Source organism: Lipophrys pholis (genome assembly GCF_963383615.2).
Source record: "Lipophrys pholis genome assembly, chromosome: 18".
NCBI lineage: Eukaryota > Metazoa > Chordata > Actinopteri > Blenniiformes > Blenniidae > Lipophrys > Lipophrys pholis.
Genome location: NC_137646.1, coordinates 15,360,520 through 15,381,108, shown reverse-complemented (window position 1 = coordinate 15,381,108; position 20,589 = coordinate 15,360,520). Strand labels below are relative to the sequence as shown.

The 20,589-nt window shown below is 43.9% G+C and overlaps 1 protein-coding gene across 1 annotated transcript in view; it reads right to left on the bottom strand.

The window, feature by feature from the left end:
• The window catches only part of pcdh7b (protocadherin 7b), a gene marked incomplete at both ends in the record, with an annotated part of 116,034 nt that extends 103,785 nt beyond the window's left edge, over positions 1 to 12,249 (bottom strand). The window contains 1 exon segment of the mRNA XM_080485862.1: positions 9,175 to 12,249. Coding sequence (XP_080341988.1) covers positions 9,175 to 12,249 — 3,075 coding nt within the window.
• Positions 12,250 to 20,589: the final 8,340 nt, after the last annotated feature.

Below are 20,589 nucleotides of genomic sequence, written 5' to 3'. Positions count from 1 at the left end.
TGCCGCAAATCAATACATGAAACCATATTGAATGTCTGGAACTCCTCAATCCACAGTAGAATTTGTCTGACGAAGGCCAGCATTACAGTCATCTCCACTTTATATTGAAGTTTCCAAAAGGGCAGACCTATGGGAATATGCAACATATGAGGGATACAGTCACAACATCCACGATGCAGTTTATTCAAGCGCCCGACAGCTTCCGTGAAACTGGTCGTCTTAAAGTTGATGTTTCTCCCTACTGGAGTACAATTCTCTCATCAATAAAGGTTAGATCACACATATATACTGACGTTTTACTTCCATTCGGTAAACATCGGCTCAGTGTTAATTGAGGTGCAGCTTGTGATGATATTAAGTAGCGATTAAGTGGTAAAAAGTGCCTTTAATCCTTATGTACAATGGGCCCAAGGGAGTCATACATAATGATTTTACTTAAATTGCTTATTTTGTTTAACAGGGCTGCAAAACTAAAACATATTAAGTGAACTACAATAAATTAAATGTGGGTATTTGCGATCCTATTTGGGGCATTTCTGCTGGATAAATGAGTGAAGCAACTTTATTTATTTATTTTTTGTTTTTTTTGCAGCTGATCAGACTGCCTGAAAAACAGGTTTTAAAAAAAATAAAAAACATCCATCTGCTATACCTGCTTCATCCACTCTCAGGTTGCAGAGAGTTGGAGCCAATCCCAGCATCCCAGACAGTGGGCGAACCTGGACAGGTTGCAGGTACAACAAGAGACAGACATTCATCCACACAAGCAGTCACACTTAGGGTCAGTTTTTTGGGGGGATTATGCCAAAAATATGAGCCCTTTGAAGCACAGGGAGCACATACAGCTCCACAGGGGAACATTTGAACTTAGAGTTTAGTTTTTTTTGCTGTCCGTTTGTTTTTTTCCTTTTTTTGCCGTGAGATTCCTTACATTACCTCTGATGCACAATGACACTGACCTCTTAAAAATGACCAATGTTTTGGCCCACAGGCCTTATATTTGACACCGCTAATTTAAAACTCGACATGTTACACAAGGTAAACTTCATATGACGTTACACATGTAACCATACAGTCATCCTTCCAGCCACCACACATAACCCCCCCACAAACCTGAATCCATTATTTTTTTTTTCTTTCCCCATCACTTGATTTTCTTCATTGTTCCTGTCATAATTACTACAACCACTAGAGGGAGTGATCACCCCAATGAGTAAGATTAATACAACAATCTTTGTGTTTTCCTGGAAAGCAGGCTGGTTTTTCCTTTAACTGTACCATCAAACTATATGATCGCATCAATCATGCGCTGACAGGAGCCACTAAAAATGGCCAATAAACCGATGTTACTCACAGAGTCCTTCATCCCGTTAATCCTACACTGCTGTCTGCTTCGTACGGAAACAGCTGGGAGAAAAGGGAGGTAAGCAACATGAGTGAAGCAAATTGAAAAATTTGCATTCCCAAGAAAAGAACTGGCTGGACTTCATATTTCAGTTGATTTGATAGCAGCGAGCCCGCGAGGCCGGTCGTAACTCCAGCTGCCCCATGACCTTCATTCTTCAGCAGGCAGGCAGATTCTTCCAGCCTCTGACAAGATTTATCGGGCCTGGCTAATAGCCTGCTCTCTGCCAGGTACAGCCTCATCGATACAGGGGCTTCTTCTGCCCCCTGCCAGCGCTTTGCTAATGAATATTTCTTTCTTTCTTCTTTTTTTTTTTTTTTGCACACATCTTCAATACAGGTGGTGTGTGCATGTTTAAAATAAACAGGGTGAAAAGTACATGCCTTAGTCACAGCAGAATCCAATAAATAGCTCAGCTGGGGCAAGGGAGTTAGAGTCTCTTGCTCAAGGGCACTTGTGATTACTGAGAAGCGAGAAAAAAGGCGCATCATCCAGCCAGACTACTGATGCTCGGTTGTGAGTTTTTAACAGGTGAAGATAAAGTATCGCTCCTGCCTCGGGCCTCCATCTGCCTCCGTACGTAACGCATGTGTGCAGAGAGAGAGAGAGAGAGTGTATGTAATAACCAGACACACATACAAATATAATGAACTGCATTCCTTGGGTAAACACGGCGGCGCGAGCGCGACCGACGCGCGCACACAGGATATTGAAACCCTCTCAGGCATGTCGCTGTGCATGAGCCAGGCGTGCAAGATGATGGAGAGGCTGAACTGTGGAGGCCCGGGTTTGCTCTCTTCTCCAGCCCTCACAGGAAACGCAAACACACAACACACACACACACTCTCATACTGTACGCCCACATGCTTTATCACACCCTTACACGTGCACAGCAACACAGCCAGTGTACCCACTGAGTACACATGCACCAACTTTCACACAGGTCCCCCCGAGGCTTTGATGGATGGTCGGTGAGTGCTCTGCCTCCTGTTTCATACACATATAATCTCATTTGGGGGCCACATGGTGTGAGTCGCACCAAAACAGGGCTAATAGAAGCAGTCAAGCTGTCCTATGCCTCCCCTTCTCGAGTCGTATCCATCATTCTCCGCTGCTTAGGAAATATGTGTGACTGCAGCCTGTTAATAAAAAGCTATATCCTTTGGATTAAAACAAAAAAAAAAAAAAAAAAAAAAGAGAGCGAGAGAACACAAGGCTTTTAGATGCATTATTTATTGCAGACAATTCTTACTTTGTCTTATGCAGTCAAGAGATCTCAGCCCACCTTAATATTTTAGTGGATTCCCAATACAAAAGAGGAAGGTTATAGTCAGGAGGGTGTCGAGGGTTCGAAGAGAGATAGAACAGGTGCAAATCTGTCAGCGCCTCAGAAACAAAAATAATAAAATCAACGTGAACCTGAACCCGGGGTGAAGGTTGTACCTATTAAACGCGCTCCAATTACATCGGTGAACTTGTTAACTTCTCCCCTGTCAACACCATTATGTATACACGCGAGTCCACGCCTGGCTTTACCCTAACCTCCCTCCTCTTCCCTCTGCCCCTCTCAGGAGACAGCACGTCAGTTAAAGCCCCCCCCCCCCTTTTTTTTTCTTCTTTTTTCTTAACCTATTAGCTCAGTCTCATAAAAAAGTTCACTTTGCACTAAAAGAGCTCCCCATTTGGCTCCCAGAGTAAAAAGTGGCACTTTGGGTGGGGGTGGGGTGGGGGGGGTAGGAGGTAAAATATGGATCAACGTGCCAGGGCTTTTCACAGCTCGTATTCTCATTTTCACGAAGGCCACATGTGACAACACGGCTGACGCCGAATGGGGTTTTAAATCGCCGCCCCCTGACGGGGGGCCACGGACCCTGCTGGCAGCTCCCTTGACACCTTGGACCTGTGCGAGCAACATGCTTGACAGGGAGTGATTGATTCGACACATCAAAATGTTTTCCTCCTCGGTGAGTGAGGAAGAAACGGGAGGCAGACTGAGACACGCTTAAACACACACTAAAGGCAAACTTCTTCAAGAATATCTCGCCGCGCAAAAACCACAAACCCTCCACCCGTTTGAACATCAAGACACCGAATGTCCCGCGACCTTCTTAAGAAACCAGCCAATAAAATCAATAAATCACGCTATTACGAGGCTGACATTGCCAGAGATTGTTCTAATTCTGACGAGGTACAATGTCACAGTAAATAAAACACTGTTTTTCCTATTAGTCTCACAAACAATAAGCCTCACGTTTGATCCGTGTTGTGATTTAACTCGTCGACGCAGGACTATTCCCCAGGGTTGTACAGCAGTGGAGCTAAGTGATGTTCTCATTTAGCTGGTTCTGGCTCCCCGAGTCGATACGACAGGACAGCTATAGAGAAAACAAGCAGGCTAGCATAGCATATCACAAACCTTGGGAGCCTTGTAAAAGTCAATTTACTGTACAAACTCCTCCTAACAATCGCCGTGGAAAAAAACAAACAAAAAAAAACCAAGTCTGCAATATGGCGAGTGCGCCGTGATTGATAGTGCCACAGGAAAAGGCAAATCTGCAAATATGAATCGGCTTTATCCTGGTGAGCCCTATCTAATGCGATCGCTGCCGAGTATGAAATGAAATTCCATTTTCAATGACATCAAATTGAAAGAAGCGGCGAGAAGAAGGTGGCATCCTCGACACTGCCACTTACAATCAGCAGCGTGGAGAGCAATCAAGGTGGCATGCAGCTTAAATTTCTTGTCTCTTGCTTTGCCTGGCTCCCCCCACTTTTCCTCTGTCTTTCGACATCTTATCATGACAAATGTTGCAGATGAGTTGAGGCTACTTCGGCTTCTTTAATCACGCGTTTTTTTTGGGGGGGGGGGTTTGCCCTTTTTCGATGAGAGTACAGTGGTTATTGTATGCAAAAGGAGGGAGCAACGCGGTGACAGAAGAAGAGGACAAAGAAACAGAAATGAGGCAGTACCGTTCACAGTTTCCCCTATAGATAGCGCGGAGTGAAAGGAAAGCCTCGGTATTAAAATATTATGCAAGGTAATATAGCAGACAGCAAAGTGACTAGCTATAGCAATCTTCCACTCTAGTTTTTCTTCTCTCCCAGCCTCCACCATTTCTGCCTGCATATCAGGTAAGTCTAATCCTTAGATTAGTAATTGCCTTAGAGCAAATGCATTCAAATCACCAAACCAAATTATACCAGAAAATGCTGCCCGCTGCAATTTCATGAGTATTACTGTGCTCTCTTACTCCTTCCATTTCCCTCTCCGAACATAAACAACACAAGCCTGAGCAGCCAGAGATTGAATTAAGCCGTAATAGATCCAAAACAATTTTGATAGCGTTAGCCACAGTCGGCAGTACAAAAAGACAACGGTTAATAATAATGTGGCAATAAACAAACCGGCCCATTGCACACCGGTGCAATTCATATGAAATGCAAGATGTCCAGATTGTCAATTTCAACCCAATTTTGCTGTCTTGTCCTGGTTTTCAATTTCTAGTTGTTTTTTTTGACCTGTTAAGTGCATTTCAAGGTGAAACATGTGAAATGCAGGTTAATTTGAAAAACAAAACCAAACTAACTTATACAATTAGCCAGTCTGTCGGTTCTTTTATTTTTTTATTCAATTATTAGCCCTGGTTCTGATATGTCCCTAAACTAAAACAGGTTAGTCACATTTTAGCCCATTTTATGGCTCTCACAATTATCAAAGTTGTCTGTTCCTGAGCGACTGACTTCTCTCAATTCCTAAGACAACAGTTGCTGCTTTTGATCTGAACCATCAATCATGTGGCTATAAAGACATGCTCAAACCCATCAAGCCTTTACTGGAACCTCTTATTGAAGTAATTACCCCATTAGCCTCAACAGAGCTCAAAACCAAACTGGTTTTGAAGATAAAACCCTCATTGTTACTGGACATTCTCTACACAAAGGCAAAAAATGTTGCACAAATAAGCCACAGCCACATGATTCTACATGTAAGTTTCAGTTGAGTCGGTTGTGGCTTTTTGTAGGTGTTTAGGCAGCTACAATTTTCTCAGTCACAAACAAATGAGGCCAGAGGCAAAGTACTACATTTCCATATTGGTTTCCTGATCTGCCTGGGACATGGAAGGGCAATCACATCCTACGTTTTGGATACAAACAGGGCCCAGGTGACCCCCATTTGCATGGCGATATTGTTTGTCCTCCGAGGTGAGGGTTTGCCCTATGCAAATGAGATGCTCCACTGCCATGTTCGGCCTGTGCGGGAGAGCGAAGAGCGGGCACGGCGGGAACAGCTGGCCCGAGCGAGGCAGACGAGCTGTGGGAGCCGGGTTAAGGGCAACGTCCAGTTATGCTCTCTGCATCGGCCCCGAGGCAAGATATCCCGGTATAAGTGTGCAGACCGGAGCTGTGCCTGCCCTGAGGGGGCTACGCTACAAAAGCACAGCGTACAAGCTGCTGTGCCTCACCACTGATTAAAAGTGATCCACCTGGGCACAAGTGGTGCTTTGAAGTGCAATGATAAAACAAAAGCTGATGGCTTGTGCTAATTCAATGGCTAAGTGATTTCATTCCTCACTACATTATGGCTGAACGGCATTATTTTCTGGCACTAGATAGAACAGAAGCGACTGCCAGAGGTAATAAAGTTAAGTGTTCTGTTAAGTGAATACACTACTCATCAGCCTTCAGATGCAATGGCTGAACTCAGGCATGTCTAAAGACCAGACAGGCTGAGCAAAATGTTCCAGGCACATTGCAAAAAAAAAAAAGAAAAGAAAAGAAAAGGAAAGCAAGGTAAAATATGAATAACACGAGCCACAATCAGTGGAGTTACTGAAAGAAATGAAATGTCAGGTCGGTTGCCCCTCGCGTTCAAGCCCTCGACAGCTGCTGGGTGACACGCCGGCTTCTCCCTCACAGTTAGCTCAGCTTAATGACTGTTTAAATGTCTGACGGCCTAAAAAGAAAGGTTCGCCTCACTGATAAACTCCCTCAGTTGCCTGGTTACCTGCCGGAGCAGGTTCCCTGTGCAGTTATTGTAAGATTAGGTGGGCGAGGAAGGAGAAACGACGGAACCCGATACCTTGGGAGATTACAGTCAATGGTCAGCACTATTCTCTCTGTCCCTCTCCACCCGCCGTTCCCTCTATCTTTCCACCCAACCCCAAGTACCCTGTGAAACAGTGGGGGCCATTCTCTATACCACTAACAGGGCCGTCTTTCTTGCGCCTGTCTCTATCTCTTCCCACAGATGGAAAAAAAGAGAAAGAGGGGCAAAGAAGAAGAGTTGTGAGTGAAGGCCTATATGTGCACAAAATACAAAATAAAATAAAAAAATCTACCTGGATGTTTGTCAATTAAATACATCTAACCAGGTTTTTTTTTAAAACATTGCGTGTGTGTCTCTACAGAAAGAAGAAAAGTGATGATAATGGTATTCGTCTGTCATAATTTTGTCCATAATTTGTGTAAATTGTTCCTGGAACTGAGGCACATGAGTGTCCTTGAGTGTTGTATTATGTCTTTAGCTATAGTGGCACTCGGCAGTCAACAGAATATTTTTAGATCCAGTCTCCCTAAAAACAAGAGCATGACCGCTCCAGTACTTAATCTAATACAGTGGGAGCTGTTTAATGCCATAATTGGAGCACATGAACGCACACCTTCGCCTCAATTAGATCTCCCGTGCAGTCATTAAATTATGGCCTGTTCACACCGACTGAATCCATCAACAGTAACTATTTACTGAGCCCATAGGGTATAAAAAAGCAATTTAAAAATACCTGGTGAGTGTATATTAAACCTCAAATAGGCTCCATCACCTAGTAAACATGATGTTTCCCACTCCATCTCTAAACACTTCCCTTTGCCCTCTTATCACGATCTGAACATCCAAACCAGGCACCCATAAATCAAAAGAAAACACTCCCCGTTTGAGTTTTATCCAGGATGCTGCCCTCTAACAAATGCACACTCTATAAAAGTTACCGCAGCATTAATGTCGGGAGTAAATAAATAATTATATAAGTGGAGCATAGTGACACACAATACATGCTGCTGCCGCAGCAGCAAATAGAGTGCCCTTTTAATTATGCAGGAGACATCCGAAAGCAACAGCACTCCTCACACTCTGGGAAGCAGCTCAGTGAATACACCATATTAGAAGCTGTTAGAGACACAGCAGAGTAAGAGAAGGGAGAGAAGTAAAAAGGGGACTGAAATGATTTGAGAAGGGAAGGGAAAGGGATATAGAGAGATGAGAGTGGAGATTAAAAAAAGAAACTACTGCAAGAAAAAAAAAAGGCATGGCAAAGAGCAGCATTGTAATGGGATGTGATGGGTTGGCTAAAAAAATAAAGAAATAAAAGAAGAAAAAAGAGCACAAGTCGATGTAAGGCATGCACAGATATTCATCACAGGTCCAGAAGAGGGTTTGAGGGAGAAAAGACACAGCGGGCATAAAGAATATAAACAAGAATGAAATTAAAAAAAATAGCAAGAGAAAAGGAAACAGGAAAGCAGAAAGTGCAAAAAAAAGAAAAAAAGAAAATGCAACTATGCAAGCTCCACTCCAAAATTTTTAGAACAGTGCTGACACCAAGTAAAAAAAAAAAAAAAAAAAAAAAAAAAGATCAATAATGCATTAGGCTGCCATAGAGGCGGGAAAAATATATATATACAAAAATAATGCTTTTTTTCCCCGAATACGCAAATCAGCTGGCTTCATAAAGTATTAACTCTGCCTCATGCTGTTGCTGCACCTAACAGTGCAAAAAGCCGATCCATAAAAGCACACAATTCCTAGAATTTTAATATCGAATTATGCCACCTACAACTTTTACCTGCGCTGCAAATGGAAGGGAAGAGTTACTTGAGAGAGAAAAAGGACGCAAAGCAATAACGGGAGGCAAGGCAAGACGAGCTGGAGGGAGAGGATGAGGGTGGAGGGGAAGAAAGGCGACGCACAAGATGGCAGACATTTATAGGAAGAGAAAAAAAGATTGGCGAGTGCAAGACACTGAGGCAAAAATGTGGGAGGCGATATAAAAATGCCCATTTTCACGAGCAGGTCAATGGATTGGCGCGGGCCTCAAAGCGCAGAGGAATGTTAATATGACCTCCTGGCCAGATGGTCCTACTCAAGCAGAAACTGTAAAACTGACTCACAAAAGTTACACAGCCATGCTCGAGTTGCATCAACCTCCATGCAGCTCTCTCTCTCCCTCCCTCTCCTCGGCCTGCTTTTTTGTTCTTTCTCCCTTTCACAAGAAGAAAAAGGTAGCCTTGTCACAGACGGAGGGCAGGGCAGGGCTTGACACAGCCGAGGGGGGAATGTAGCCGGCCTCGGCTACGCTCCCCCTCTGGGATGAACTAGCTGCAAACCAAACCCTTATGCGAGCTGTCTACAACACGTCGGCACACAGTTTTCCAAGGTGAGTGGCTGTGACACCCCTGACGGAAAAGGCAGCGTCAACACATGCCGTGATGAAAGAGGAAAAGGTGGACGTGTTTGGTCAAGTAGTAACGGTATCCCTTCCTAAGTTAATCTGAACCTTTCTCATTCCCTTTCAATATTACATGTGAATGGCACTCCAAACCAAAACAGATCAATACCGCTAACTTGACACACATTAGCACCATAAAGGCAACAAGACTACTGAGACTAGCCCTGTCAGAAAGCATTATGGCAGAGAGAACACTAAGAGGAAGAAGCAGAAGACATTTAAGAGGAGTGGAGGAAAACAAAAGAACACTGAAATGTGTCTTCTTACCTGTTTGTTGTACTTGTTGATAGTTTGACTGCTGTATTCAGAGCAGTGGTCAGATCCCAGGGAAATGTTATCTCCGGTGCCAACAAAGGTATTGGCAGGGGGCAGGTCCTGAACTGCCTGGTGCTTTTTTCCAGCTGTTGGTGACTGTGGGTGAAGCTGGACAGTGGGGAGCGGTGAACTGGACTTGTAGTGACGGGCCAGATCTGGGCTTCCTGGCCCTCCGTTGACTGAACGGTACCGACCCATGCCAGGACTGTCCGACAGCTTCTCGTTAACACCGTCGTAGCGCTGCCCATTGGGTTTGGATGCCTCTACAGTGACAATACTACTGTAGAGAGGTTGCTTGGACTTCTGTTTCTTCTTATCTTTCTTGGGCTTCTTCGATTTGTCATGCTGCTGCGGTGTGAAGAAGTCCTCGTGATCCTTTTTGCCAGCCTCGTAGCCATTCTTATTCTTTGGACGGCAGTAGCGGGCCATGACAACAACAAGAATGATAACTATGACCGTCATGATTCCAGAAACTACTCCAATCACAATACTTAGTCGCTGTTTACTAAGGTCATAGTTGGGGTCACCGGCAATGTTGGTGTTGAGCGACGTGCTCAGGCTCCGAGCCACCTGGGCCTCCACAATAGTGGAGTTATAAAGAGTCTCATTCACATACACATGAACCAGCGTAGTGGTGCTCTGGGAGGGCTGCCCACTGTCGTTCACCTGAACCACTAGTCTGTGGAGGCCGTGGTGCTTCTGCTCCAGCTTCGCCATCAGTGAAATGACCCCTGTGCCCCCATCAATTTCAAACAGCTTAAAGGGGTTACCCCCGATGATGCTATAGTTCAGGTCTGCATTGATGCCAGTGTCTGAATCAGTGGCTATGACAGTTCTCACCACTGTTCTGATGTTACTGGAGGGAGGGAGCAGGGTGTAGGAGCTGTTTATCGGGAAGGTGACTGTCGGTGCGTTGTCATTTTCATCCATAACAAAGAGTGAAACAGTGGCAGTAGCCGATCTGGGGGGGTCACCTCCGTCAACAGCTTTGACACGAAACGTGTAAGTAGTTTTCAGCTCTCGGTCAAAAGACAGGGTAGAAAAAATAGTGCCTGTTTCGTTCTCAATAGAAAAGATCTCCTCCTCTTCCTCAATAAAAAGACCCATTTCTGCATTTTGGTCTTTATCTGCATCAATTACAGTCACCATGCCAACTGGGCTGTTTGGATCCAGATTTTCTTTGACATAGAAGGTGAACACATCCTGCATGAACTTTGGCTCATTGTCATTCTTATCGGCCACAAGGACAACCACTGTTGCAGAACCTTGAAGGGTGTTTATACCCTTATCTTTGGCTATCACTTTGAATTCGTAGCGCTCCGTTTGCTCCCTATCCAGAATGGTGTTTACTCGGATGTCTCCACTGTCTGCATCGATAGAGAAAATCCCATTTACTGATGAGTCCAGGGAATAGGCTATTTCAGCGTTCTTCCCACTATCTGCGTCAATGGCTGCCACTGTTGTCACCCTCTCACCAGGGGCATTGTTTTCAGGAAAAGACACTTCTACTACATTCTGGCTAAAGATAGGAGGGTTGTCATTAGTGTCACCTACTTTGACGATAAGAGAGTTATTACTTGCTAGACTGGGGCTTCCAGAGTCCACAGCCACGATGACCACATTGTATTCCTGTGTAGCCTCATAGTCCAGAGTTGCAGATGTGTGTAGAAAGTATTTCTTTTTATTCTGCTCTCCCTCCATCTCACTGGCAGGTTTGAGCTGAAATGGCACATCTCCTACCACCGTGCAGGTCACGATCCCGTTCTCCCCTTGGTCTCGGTCCGACACCTGTACTAAGGCAATGGGTGTGTCGACCACAACATCTTCGGCCACGTTTGCAATACCATCTTTTAAGAAAATGCGTCCTATTTTGCGTATTTCAATAGCAGGAACATTGTCATTCTCATCCTTGATGTTTAACACCACTGTGGCCTTGTCCATTTTGGGTGGCTGGCCTCTGTCGCGGGCCATTACCGTGAACCTCAGTTGGCTCACTTCTTCACGGTCAATACGGTGCAACACACTCAGCCACCCCGTGCTCTCATCCAACCTCAGCAGCCTCCTCACTGACTCTGTGGCTGCCCCAAACACATATTCTATTTGACCGTTAACCCCCACGTCTGCGTCAGACGCCTTAAGCTGGAGTATGGGGGCACCAGGGGAGCTGTTCTCTGGCAGGTCGGCTTCATACACGCTCTTCTCAAAGCGGGGACTGTTGTCATTGACATCGGTGATCATTACTCTCAGAATGGCTTGAGAGGAGCGAGGGGGATCACCTCCATCCCTGACACGCAGTGTGAGCTCATAGGAGTCTCTCTGTTCCCTATCAAGGGCCCCTTTAATGATGAGTTGAGGCTGCTTCTCTCCATCAGTAGTGTCAGCAACTTGCAGTTCAAAGACACTGCTCCTGCTCGCTCCCTCCTCAAATCTCCTCTTCCCCGAGTACGAATCCCCAGAGGAGCCCAAGCGCCTGGAGTTCTCCCCATTGTCCTGAATAAGCTCATATCGCTCTATTCCATTTCTGCCAAAATCTCTGTCTGTGGCTGTGGGCAGCAGATAAAGGGTTCCAATGGGTCTGTTTTCCTCCACAGACAGTGTCAGGACAGGGGAAGGGAAAGACGGAGTGTTGTCGTTTATGTCTAATATGATCACTTTTCCCTCAAAGAGATCCACCCAGCTTTGCGCTGGTCCTATCACTGACACCTCGAAATCTATAAAGCACTCGTTTTCATCAAAGATCATTTGGCACTGTTGTAATTTCTCACGGTCTATCCGTCTCTCGTTGGTGGTGAGCTCACCTGTGATGTTGTCTATTTTGAAAAAATCGGAACCCGACTCGAGGGTGAACGTCACCTCACCGGACTCGGCGACGATGCCCAGGTCGCCGGCCACGTTCCCCACTCTGACATCGGCGGGTCCCTCCTCGGCCAAACGGTACCGGAGCACTTGCTTGGCGGAGGGCTGATGCATGAGCTGCAGGATGAGCATGCAATAGTACAAATAGTCCACTGCACCAGTAGTCCTCATTGTTCACCCCTGGTAAATGTCCACTTACGAGTTAAAAAAAAAAAAAAAAAAAAAAAAAAGTTTTTAAAAATGGATTAAAAAAAGAGTCCGAATATGAAGATGACCGATGGTTTTCATTCAGAGCGAAGCCCGCTGCTTCATCCGAGACTTCATCCTCCGGACGACTTCCTCACTGGCTCCTGCTGCAGTGAAAAACAGCCTCTACTCGGGCTTCCCTCTCTCCTCCGCTCCTCCTGGACGTCGGTTGCCTTTCCTTGTTTTAGTAGAATAAAAAAAAAAAAAAAAAGAAACCCGCAGTGATCTCACAAACACATCAGAGATGCTCCGTGGCGCTGCAGAAACCGCTCCAAAGATTTGAATGTCGTGCGCGTAAAAGCCAGAAATCTTATAGTCCGAGGATCACATCAGCAGAAAGTGTTTCAGTCCACGTCGCTCCTTTTCCCCCCCCCCTGTACTTAGTTTCTCGGGTCTCCTTTTATTTGATGGGGGAAATGAGGCTGCGTTATCCCTTGATATGTCCACGTATGTCAGAGGATCATTTAAATGCCCGCGCAGTTTCCAAACTCAGTGAGCGTCGGCTCGGTGCGCGCAGCTCGGCACCTCGCTGAGACTGAAGGTAATGAATATGAAGCAAATTACCTGTCCATTCTTCAGTCTGCTTCTTTTTTTTTTTCTTTCTTTCTCTCTTCCTCCAAGTCACCTGCAGCCAGCAGAACAGGACAGTTTCTCCTCTCTATTTCTTTTGCGAGGCAACTCTACGGCGCACAAGCCACTGCGAATTCAAGATTGTATGAAAAGAGGGGACCGAAAAAAATCTAAGAAAAACGTATATCCGATTGAGCATTTAGGAAACGGTGGTTGAATTCCTCACTGTGTCCAGCATATTCAGCCTGTTTCCTCACCTGCAGACGCGCCGCGTGTGTTGGCAGCTCCTATCTGCAGCACTGTGAGAGGGATTCACAAATGATATTGCAGTCTCTCTTTTCCTCTCTCGCTCTCTCTCTCTCTCTCTCTCTCTCTCTCTCTCTCGCTCTCGCTCGCTCTCCACCGCCTCCCGGTTTTGCTTCTCCCCGAGCAGCGCACGTAAACAGGGTCGGACTTGGTCTCGATCGCCCAATATTTGACCCAAAGAAAAAAAAAAAGGTGTAAAAGGAGGGATAGACAGTCATTCGGTAGGTTTTGGCAAGTGTTTCACAATTCGTGGCTCGGCAGTTTGGCACGACAGTCCGGATGCTTCATACATCATCCCACTGTAAGGTGATAAGCAGAAATGGCAGAAGAAAACACCAATTTTTGTGTGTTTTAACAGCATCACGGGCATTGTTTCGTCGCGTCACCACTACATTTTATAGGAAATGCCGCAGGAGATAGCCCATGTGACAAGATAGGCGCGTATCCAGATTGTAACTTTTACGCGCCGAGTCTGACACAAGTTACCTGTTTTCTATATATATACATATATATAAAAATATATTATTTGATTTGAAACGGTCCGAAATGTCAGTCAAAACAGCGACAGGACACAGCCGCGGCAGGACAAGCGGGACGGGACAAGAGGCTGGCAGTGTGCGCAGCGCCGTGCTTTTTCCCTGTGGTTCCTAATATGAATGCGTGTGGTCGCCGGTGGCTGTGCTCAGCGAGGGCTCGGTGTCTTCTCCGCCTGCGTGTCAGTCCACCCGGCATCCAGGAATCAGACACCGACAGCGGTGAATCGATTTGCATAAAGAGGAATAAAATCACTGCGTCCACTGCTTGGTCATCCACGGGAAATGGGGGGGGGGGGGGGGGGGGTGTTCATACTCGACCACTGCGCAAACCCCCGCGTCCTTGCGTGAGATTAGTGTGCGCGCAGTGTGTGTCCTTCCTTCCACTTTTGACATTCAAGATGCCTGAGATGTGCACATTTTTGGAAGAAACGTTCATGTCATGGTGGCGGGGGCTCGTTGCCCGCTGCGTGCGTACATTTCCTCCCGTGGGCGCACAGGGCAGGTGGATTAGGGACATTTTTGAAGGCGCGCGCAGAGGGGTGGGGTGGGGGGGTGTTTGAGGTGAATTCTGTTCTGGAACAGTCGTGCATGCACATTTTGCAGAAGTGCAAAAGAATAAGGGGTTTTGCGCGCGTGTCCAAGGGTTTCCTCAACTTTGGATCATGAACTATTTGATTATGGCGGGGGGGGGGGGGGGGGGACAGAGCTGCGCGCGGTGTGCGCGCGCGCGTGTGTGTGTATGTGTTTATGTGAAATTATACAGTGAGCGAATGTAATGAGTGAGTGAAGGAGTGAGGGACAGTCGGAGAGGAGGAGGAGGAAGAGGAGAGGAAAAGAGGCAGCCAGTTTCAGCAGCTGCATCGCTCTCAGACGGCGTGTCTGAATTCCAGCAGTGGGTTTATCCTGACTTACGAGCGCCCTCTATCGTCGGTTAAAAACACAACCCACCGCCCCCACCCCCGTCAAAATAGACGTTTGGAGAAGAGAAGGCTGTACAGGTGCTGCAGGCACTTAGATGCATTATTCAGATCCTTCAGATGATTATTTTCTCTGTAAATATTAGTAACTTCATATACAATTTGCTGATTATAATTATCATACTGTGACTCAAAAGGTGTAGATGATTTCAATAATCAAATAAAAACACTTTTTTTTTTTCCCGATTACAAGTAAGTAAACAACTCTAAATATATATTCATTTGTACAATTATATGTAGCGAGACTCACTTCATTCAGTGCACTTGTTGGATTATACAGTACAGCATCCCTGCAATAAATCCAGCGTGCACAAAGAGCTGCTTTGATTTAACTTAATTTATGGCTTCGCTTCGTGGGCTGTGGTGTTGAACTGTACTGAATTCTGAAGAGATGTGCATTGGATATATACCTCTTCTCTTATTATTGATGGTTAGTACCTGACATCTGCTAATGCCAGTGTATTGAATGAGTATATGGTTGAAATGACGGTTTAAGTGAGAAATCAGTTTTCAAAAATTAAGTAAATCTCAAATTAACAATTCACAGCATAACCTTTCATTATTTTAAGTCCGTTCCATAACCTCACTCCCAAAACTGACACACATCTGTATTTAACATTTGTTCTTACTTTACAGATTTCAAACATTAACACCCCCCCTTTAAATTATATATTGCCTTTCTTTGATGAAAAAAAACAAACCAAAAACTTTTGAATACCATCTAGAATGCTGTTATTCAACACACGGAACATAATTTCTAATGTTTTTAAATATAGAATATCCAGGAATTTTAATGTGGATGATTGTATGACAAGTTGATCCAGCTCTATTTTTGCTCTTTTGTGCAATTTGATTATTGGATCCAAGTTAGTTTTAGATGTATTTCCCCATATTTCCACACAATATGTCAAATAAGACAGCACAAGTGAACAGAACAATACATGTAGACATTTATTGTTCAGTAAGTCTCTAGTTTTTGTAAAGGACAGAAATAGACTTGGACAATTTGTGTTTTACATGTTCTATGTGAGGCGTCCAACAAAGTTTGACATCTACTATTACTCCTAAAAATGTAGTTTCATAAACCCTTTCAATGTCAACATTATGTAAATACAGTTTTACTTCAGCATCTGCCCTTTTTCCACCAAACAACATCAATTTTGTTTTGCTTGCATTCAATGATAACTTATTCAAAGCAAACCATGTATTTAACTTATTCAATTCTATTTCTATTGTTTTCAACAATTCCTTAAGGTTTCCTCCAGAACAAAATGAACGAGTGTCATCAGCAAACATTGTAAAATGTAATGCATCACTTACTGTGCAAATATCATTAATATAAAGTAAAAATAACTTAGGTCCCAGTACTGAACCTTGTGGAACTCCACAGGTTACTCTTTTAGCACAAGATTTAACATGATCAATGCTCACATATTGAAACCTATTATTCAAATAACTTCTTCACCAAAGCTGAGCGACACCTCTTATGCCATAATGTTCACATTTCTTCCGAAGTAATGAGTGATCAATCGTATCAAACGCTTTACATAAATAAATAAACACGTCAACTCCATGCATCTTGTTATCTCCGGTTGTTGCAATGTTTTCTACACATTCCGTCACTGCTCATGATGTTGAGCGATTCCTCCCAAACCCGTACTGATGGTCACTCAATAAATCAGATTTCACATTTTGTTTTTTTTTACATTCTCTTCATTATTTCATTTCATTTTTATCAGGACCCAAATCACCATTGCTGAGACATCGACCTGTAAAGACGATGCTACTGAAGTGCCACTGATCACCTGACCTCACTGAGGTTTGAGCCACATCCCATATCCATGGACAATTCCAGCTTATTGTGAGGTATTGGCCATTGCTCATTTCAGTTTCTTAAATTCTTATTTAACATCTTGTTCCACTCTTTCTCTGCCTATATTCTCTATTTTCCTATTTCTCCACTAGTTTGGGTGATGTATTTTGTCTATTGCTGTCTATTCTTTATGTGTCTTGTATGTACGGCTGAATTGGTCATAAAGCTCACTTTGTCCTTGACTAAATAACACAAATAAATAAGAACCAATGACCAATAATTTGTAATGTAACTTTAAAAAGGGAAGAAAAAAAAAACCCTGACATTTAAGCTGTAATAACATACTTTAAAAGAGTAATTTCAGCACAAATTCTGACCGTCATGGTCGGTCAAACTCCTAATTTTCTTGTCTTTTTTTTCTGCCTATTTTTTTTTTTTTTTACTAAAACTGCTTTGGTGCTGTGATAATGTGCCTGTAAGTGTCTTGCCCATAAAATGAATAAAAAAAACTAAACACAATCACACTGCTTCTTGGAAATCTCTCCTTTCAGTAACCAGTGTGACTCTAGTGGATCAAACAAGAATTCACAAGATGCAACAATAATAGCTCAGCGCCCCAAGGCGGTTGGAATATCCAGACACAAAGTGGAAACGGGCACGTAGGTGATCGCGAGCGTTTGCCATCACAACCGCGAAGATCAAGGCTCGGGAAGAAAAAAACAAAAAAAAAAATCATCCCTGAAAATCATTATCATAGTTGTGTGCAGCATTGATCATGCTCTTCGAGTGGATGAGTGGTCGAAAGGGATGCGAGGGGGGAAAAGCACTCGATGCCTTTACAAAGGCCTCATCAGTGGAAGCGAGGTGTTGAGGAAAAAACGGGATGCTCGGTTAAGAAAAGAGAAAAAAAGAAGTGACTCATACGCCCACGCTTATGACTGATACAGATTAAAACAAGTTGCGATCAGAGATGTTGCATCCTTCTATGTTTTTTTTTTTCTGCCTGGGAAAAAAAAGTAATTTTCTGACAAAAAAATCTTTGGCACATTATTAATTTTTATGCAAAAAACGTGGGGTCGTGGCTGACTTCCAGAACGGCTTGAGCTTCACAGAGCACATCTGAAAGAAAAAGATTTACATCTCTCTTTACTTTTGCTTATTTTACACCTGTAGAGTCCAGCGACGCCAGGGTGAGGGTGTTGGCGGCGTTGCTCAAGCCGAAAAATACACCTTCTTGCTATTACAGGTTTCCCCTCATTGATTTAACACCTTTTTGCCCCAATTGGGCTTTCACCGAGAGAGCCCCGTAAATCTAATCCATGTAATAGTCATTGCACAGTTCAATTCTTTCTGCGCAATGAAAGAGCACATGCAGTATATATGTTTTCTTCACCTTCATTTTTGCCAGCTGAGCGCTCTCTCCGCATTTATCACAGACTCTGTAGATATGAAATGTGCGCTGACAAATGCTGCTGTTGAAAATAATTACCTTAGTACACCAAGTGATCGCGCAAGCTCTGCCCAGCAACGTGAGGTCGCCAAGTACCTTGGATTTAAACTCGCACGAGTATTTATTTATTTTTTTAACTTTTAACCAGCTTTTAAAGTTGGATGCTAAAAAAGACTCGGTTGAGTCCTTTTAGATGCGACCCAGCACAGCAGATGTAGGAAATCTCACTTCGACAACTTGTGTATATCAAACTGTGTCAACAGTTGGTAATAGATGGTATGCCATCTATACTGCTTGGGAGCAGATGTGCGCCCTCACAGACTAACACATAATTGGCTTAAGGTTCAATAATTACCCCCCCCCCGAGGGGGGACATTAGAGGAGGGTGTACCTTAGAGGACAGAAATGGACTCATATTGTACCTTCGTTTCTGACAGTGCGTTAAAAAAAAAAAGACAATGATAATGAAGTAAAGAAAGAGCGGCTATGTACTCGCCTTAATTTATTCACGTAGCGGAGGACTCAATTTACACCCAGGCAGGAGACATCTCGCATCCTAACACCAATATGCACGCGCACACACACACACACACACACACACACACACACACACACACACACACACACACACACACACACACACACACACACACACAGAAAATGCTCTCGGTGAGTGAACAGACTTCAGAAGTTAAAAATAAAAGATAAATCTTCATAAAGTCTCATTTACAAAGATCAAATTGGTCCCCACCTCAACTCTGCCATCATCTTCATCATCTTCATCATCGTCGTCATCGCGACGTTGAGTCCTAACGTTGGCATCCGAAGCAGGAGCGTTTGGCTTAAGGCCAACTCCACTGTAGACTTTTCAACCAAGATGGAGTCGCGTCTTAAATCCAAGAAGAAGGTGTGTATCAACCACATCCACCGTTCTGACTCCCGGCATTTGTTGCATGCTGTGCCAGGACAAGCAAAGCAAAAAAAAAAAAAAAAAGAAAAAAAGAGAAAAGGTAGATGTATGAGTGGATGCGCTACAAGAATTATGGCTCCCAGCAAGTTTTCATCTTCTTTGTTGTCGCAGTTTATTCTCACTGAAAACATAATAAATGTGCAACTCTCCCCGACTGACGCCGCTTTTGAAACGCGAACGCAGGTAATTTGGCCCTCTGCTGAACTCGCCCATTCAAGTGGCGTGATTGCAAAGCCCCCTTTTGTCGCCGAAAAGTCTTGCTAATTGGCATTCAGCAGTGATATAGTTTGCACAATGTTAGCAATTTTCCAGTGAGGCTTCAGGTATTTTTGTCTGCTCTGTGTGGAAAAAAAAAAATCCGATTTTTTTATTTATTTTTTTCTCTCCTGTCCAAGAACAGCTTTGAAATACTGAACAGTCAAGCATTGTCGAATAAGCAACAGAGGTTTTGACATTTTATAACAAAAAAAACCCAACAAAGACTTGACAGAACCTGTACAGATACATACATGCATGTATCAAAAAAAACAAAAAAAAGAAGCGTTTACATTTTCAAATGAAGTAAAGTGAGACCCTTTGTTGTTGTCAGTGTTTAAAAGGTGTGTATATTAGTGTTTGTAAGTGTTAATGTCAGGTCTGCAATCTAAGAGAAGCAATGAGATGGTGTAAAAAAACAAAAATAATAATAATAATAATTAACACCATTTACTTACCAATACATTGTGGAGTTTGCAATATCTTTTTCAAAACAACAGTCCCTCTCTGAATGTAAGGGTCAGGCCTTCTTAAACAATGGACGCTCTGTGAGCCACTTAAGCCCGGTTTACACTGCGACGTTTCAAGTGAAAAAGCGCATTGATTTTGTATTTATGTTTCATGAAAGTTTCGTGGAGGGCAGCAACATTCTGAAATGGACGTCCGGTCACAATATTTAGATGGGGGGAAAAACATTGACACAACGGAGTTGTCATGATGTGCCACTAGTGGGTGCTGTTGCTTGTTTTGGAAATAAAGCCACGCACACATTTTATCATTAACAATGGCAAGTACACGGACATTTTTGTGGACGGACAGCCAAGTTGGATTGTTATTACAGGTGACTCTTATCTATAAACCCACCAAGGAGAATATCAACTGGGACTCGTGACACTCTGGAGGCCGACCATTGTTGTTATTGTCCATCAACTCGCGCATGTGCAGAAGAACTATTTACTACGGCTGTGGTGCGCACGCGCTTGAGGACGATCTTCCAAAAATGATCATTTTTCTGTTTCCAGATAGATGGAGATGGCGCAATTTTGAAAAGTTCCACCTTAGGAGCCGTTTTCAGTGGCTCTGAGCACGGTTTTAATATACACCGAAAACACAAAGAGAGTATCATGTGCTTCGCTTGAAAATGTTGTCGTGTAAACGGGGCCTTAGTGACTTGAAAGACTACATGATTTTTTCTTTTCTTTTTACATTCTATGAAAAGTAGTCCCATTTTTTGAGTGCCAGTTTTTTTTAAGATAGCAACACACAGGCTTCCACGACCCAGCTGCACTTATAAAGGAGCGACACCGAAGTGTGTAGTTATCGAGCCCAGCCGGGCCGACCACTGCAAACCATCTGGAAATCCCAAGTCCTATTGGATGACTCAGCAT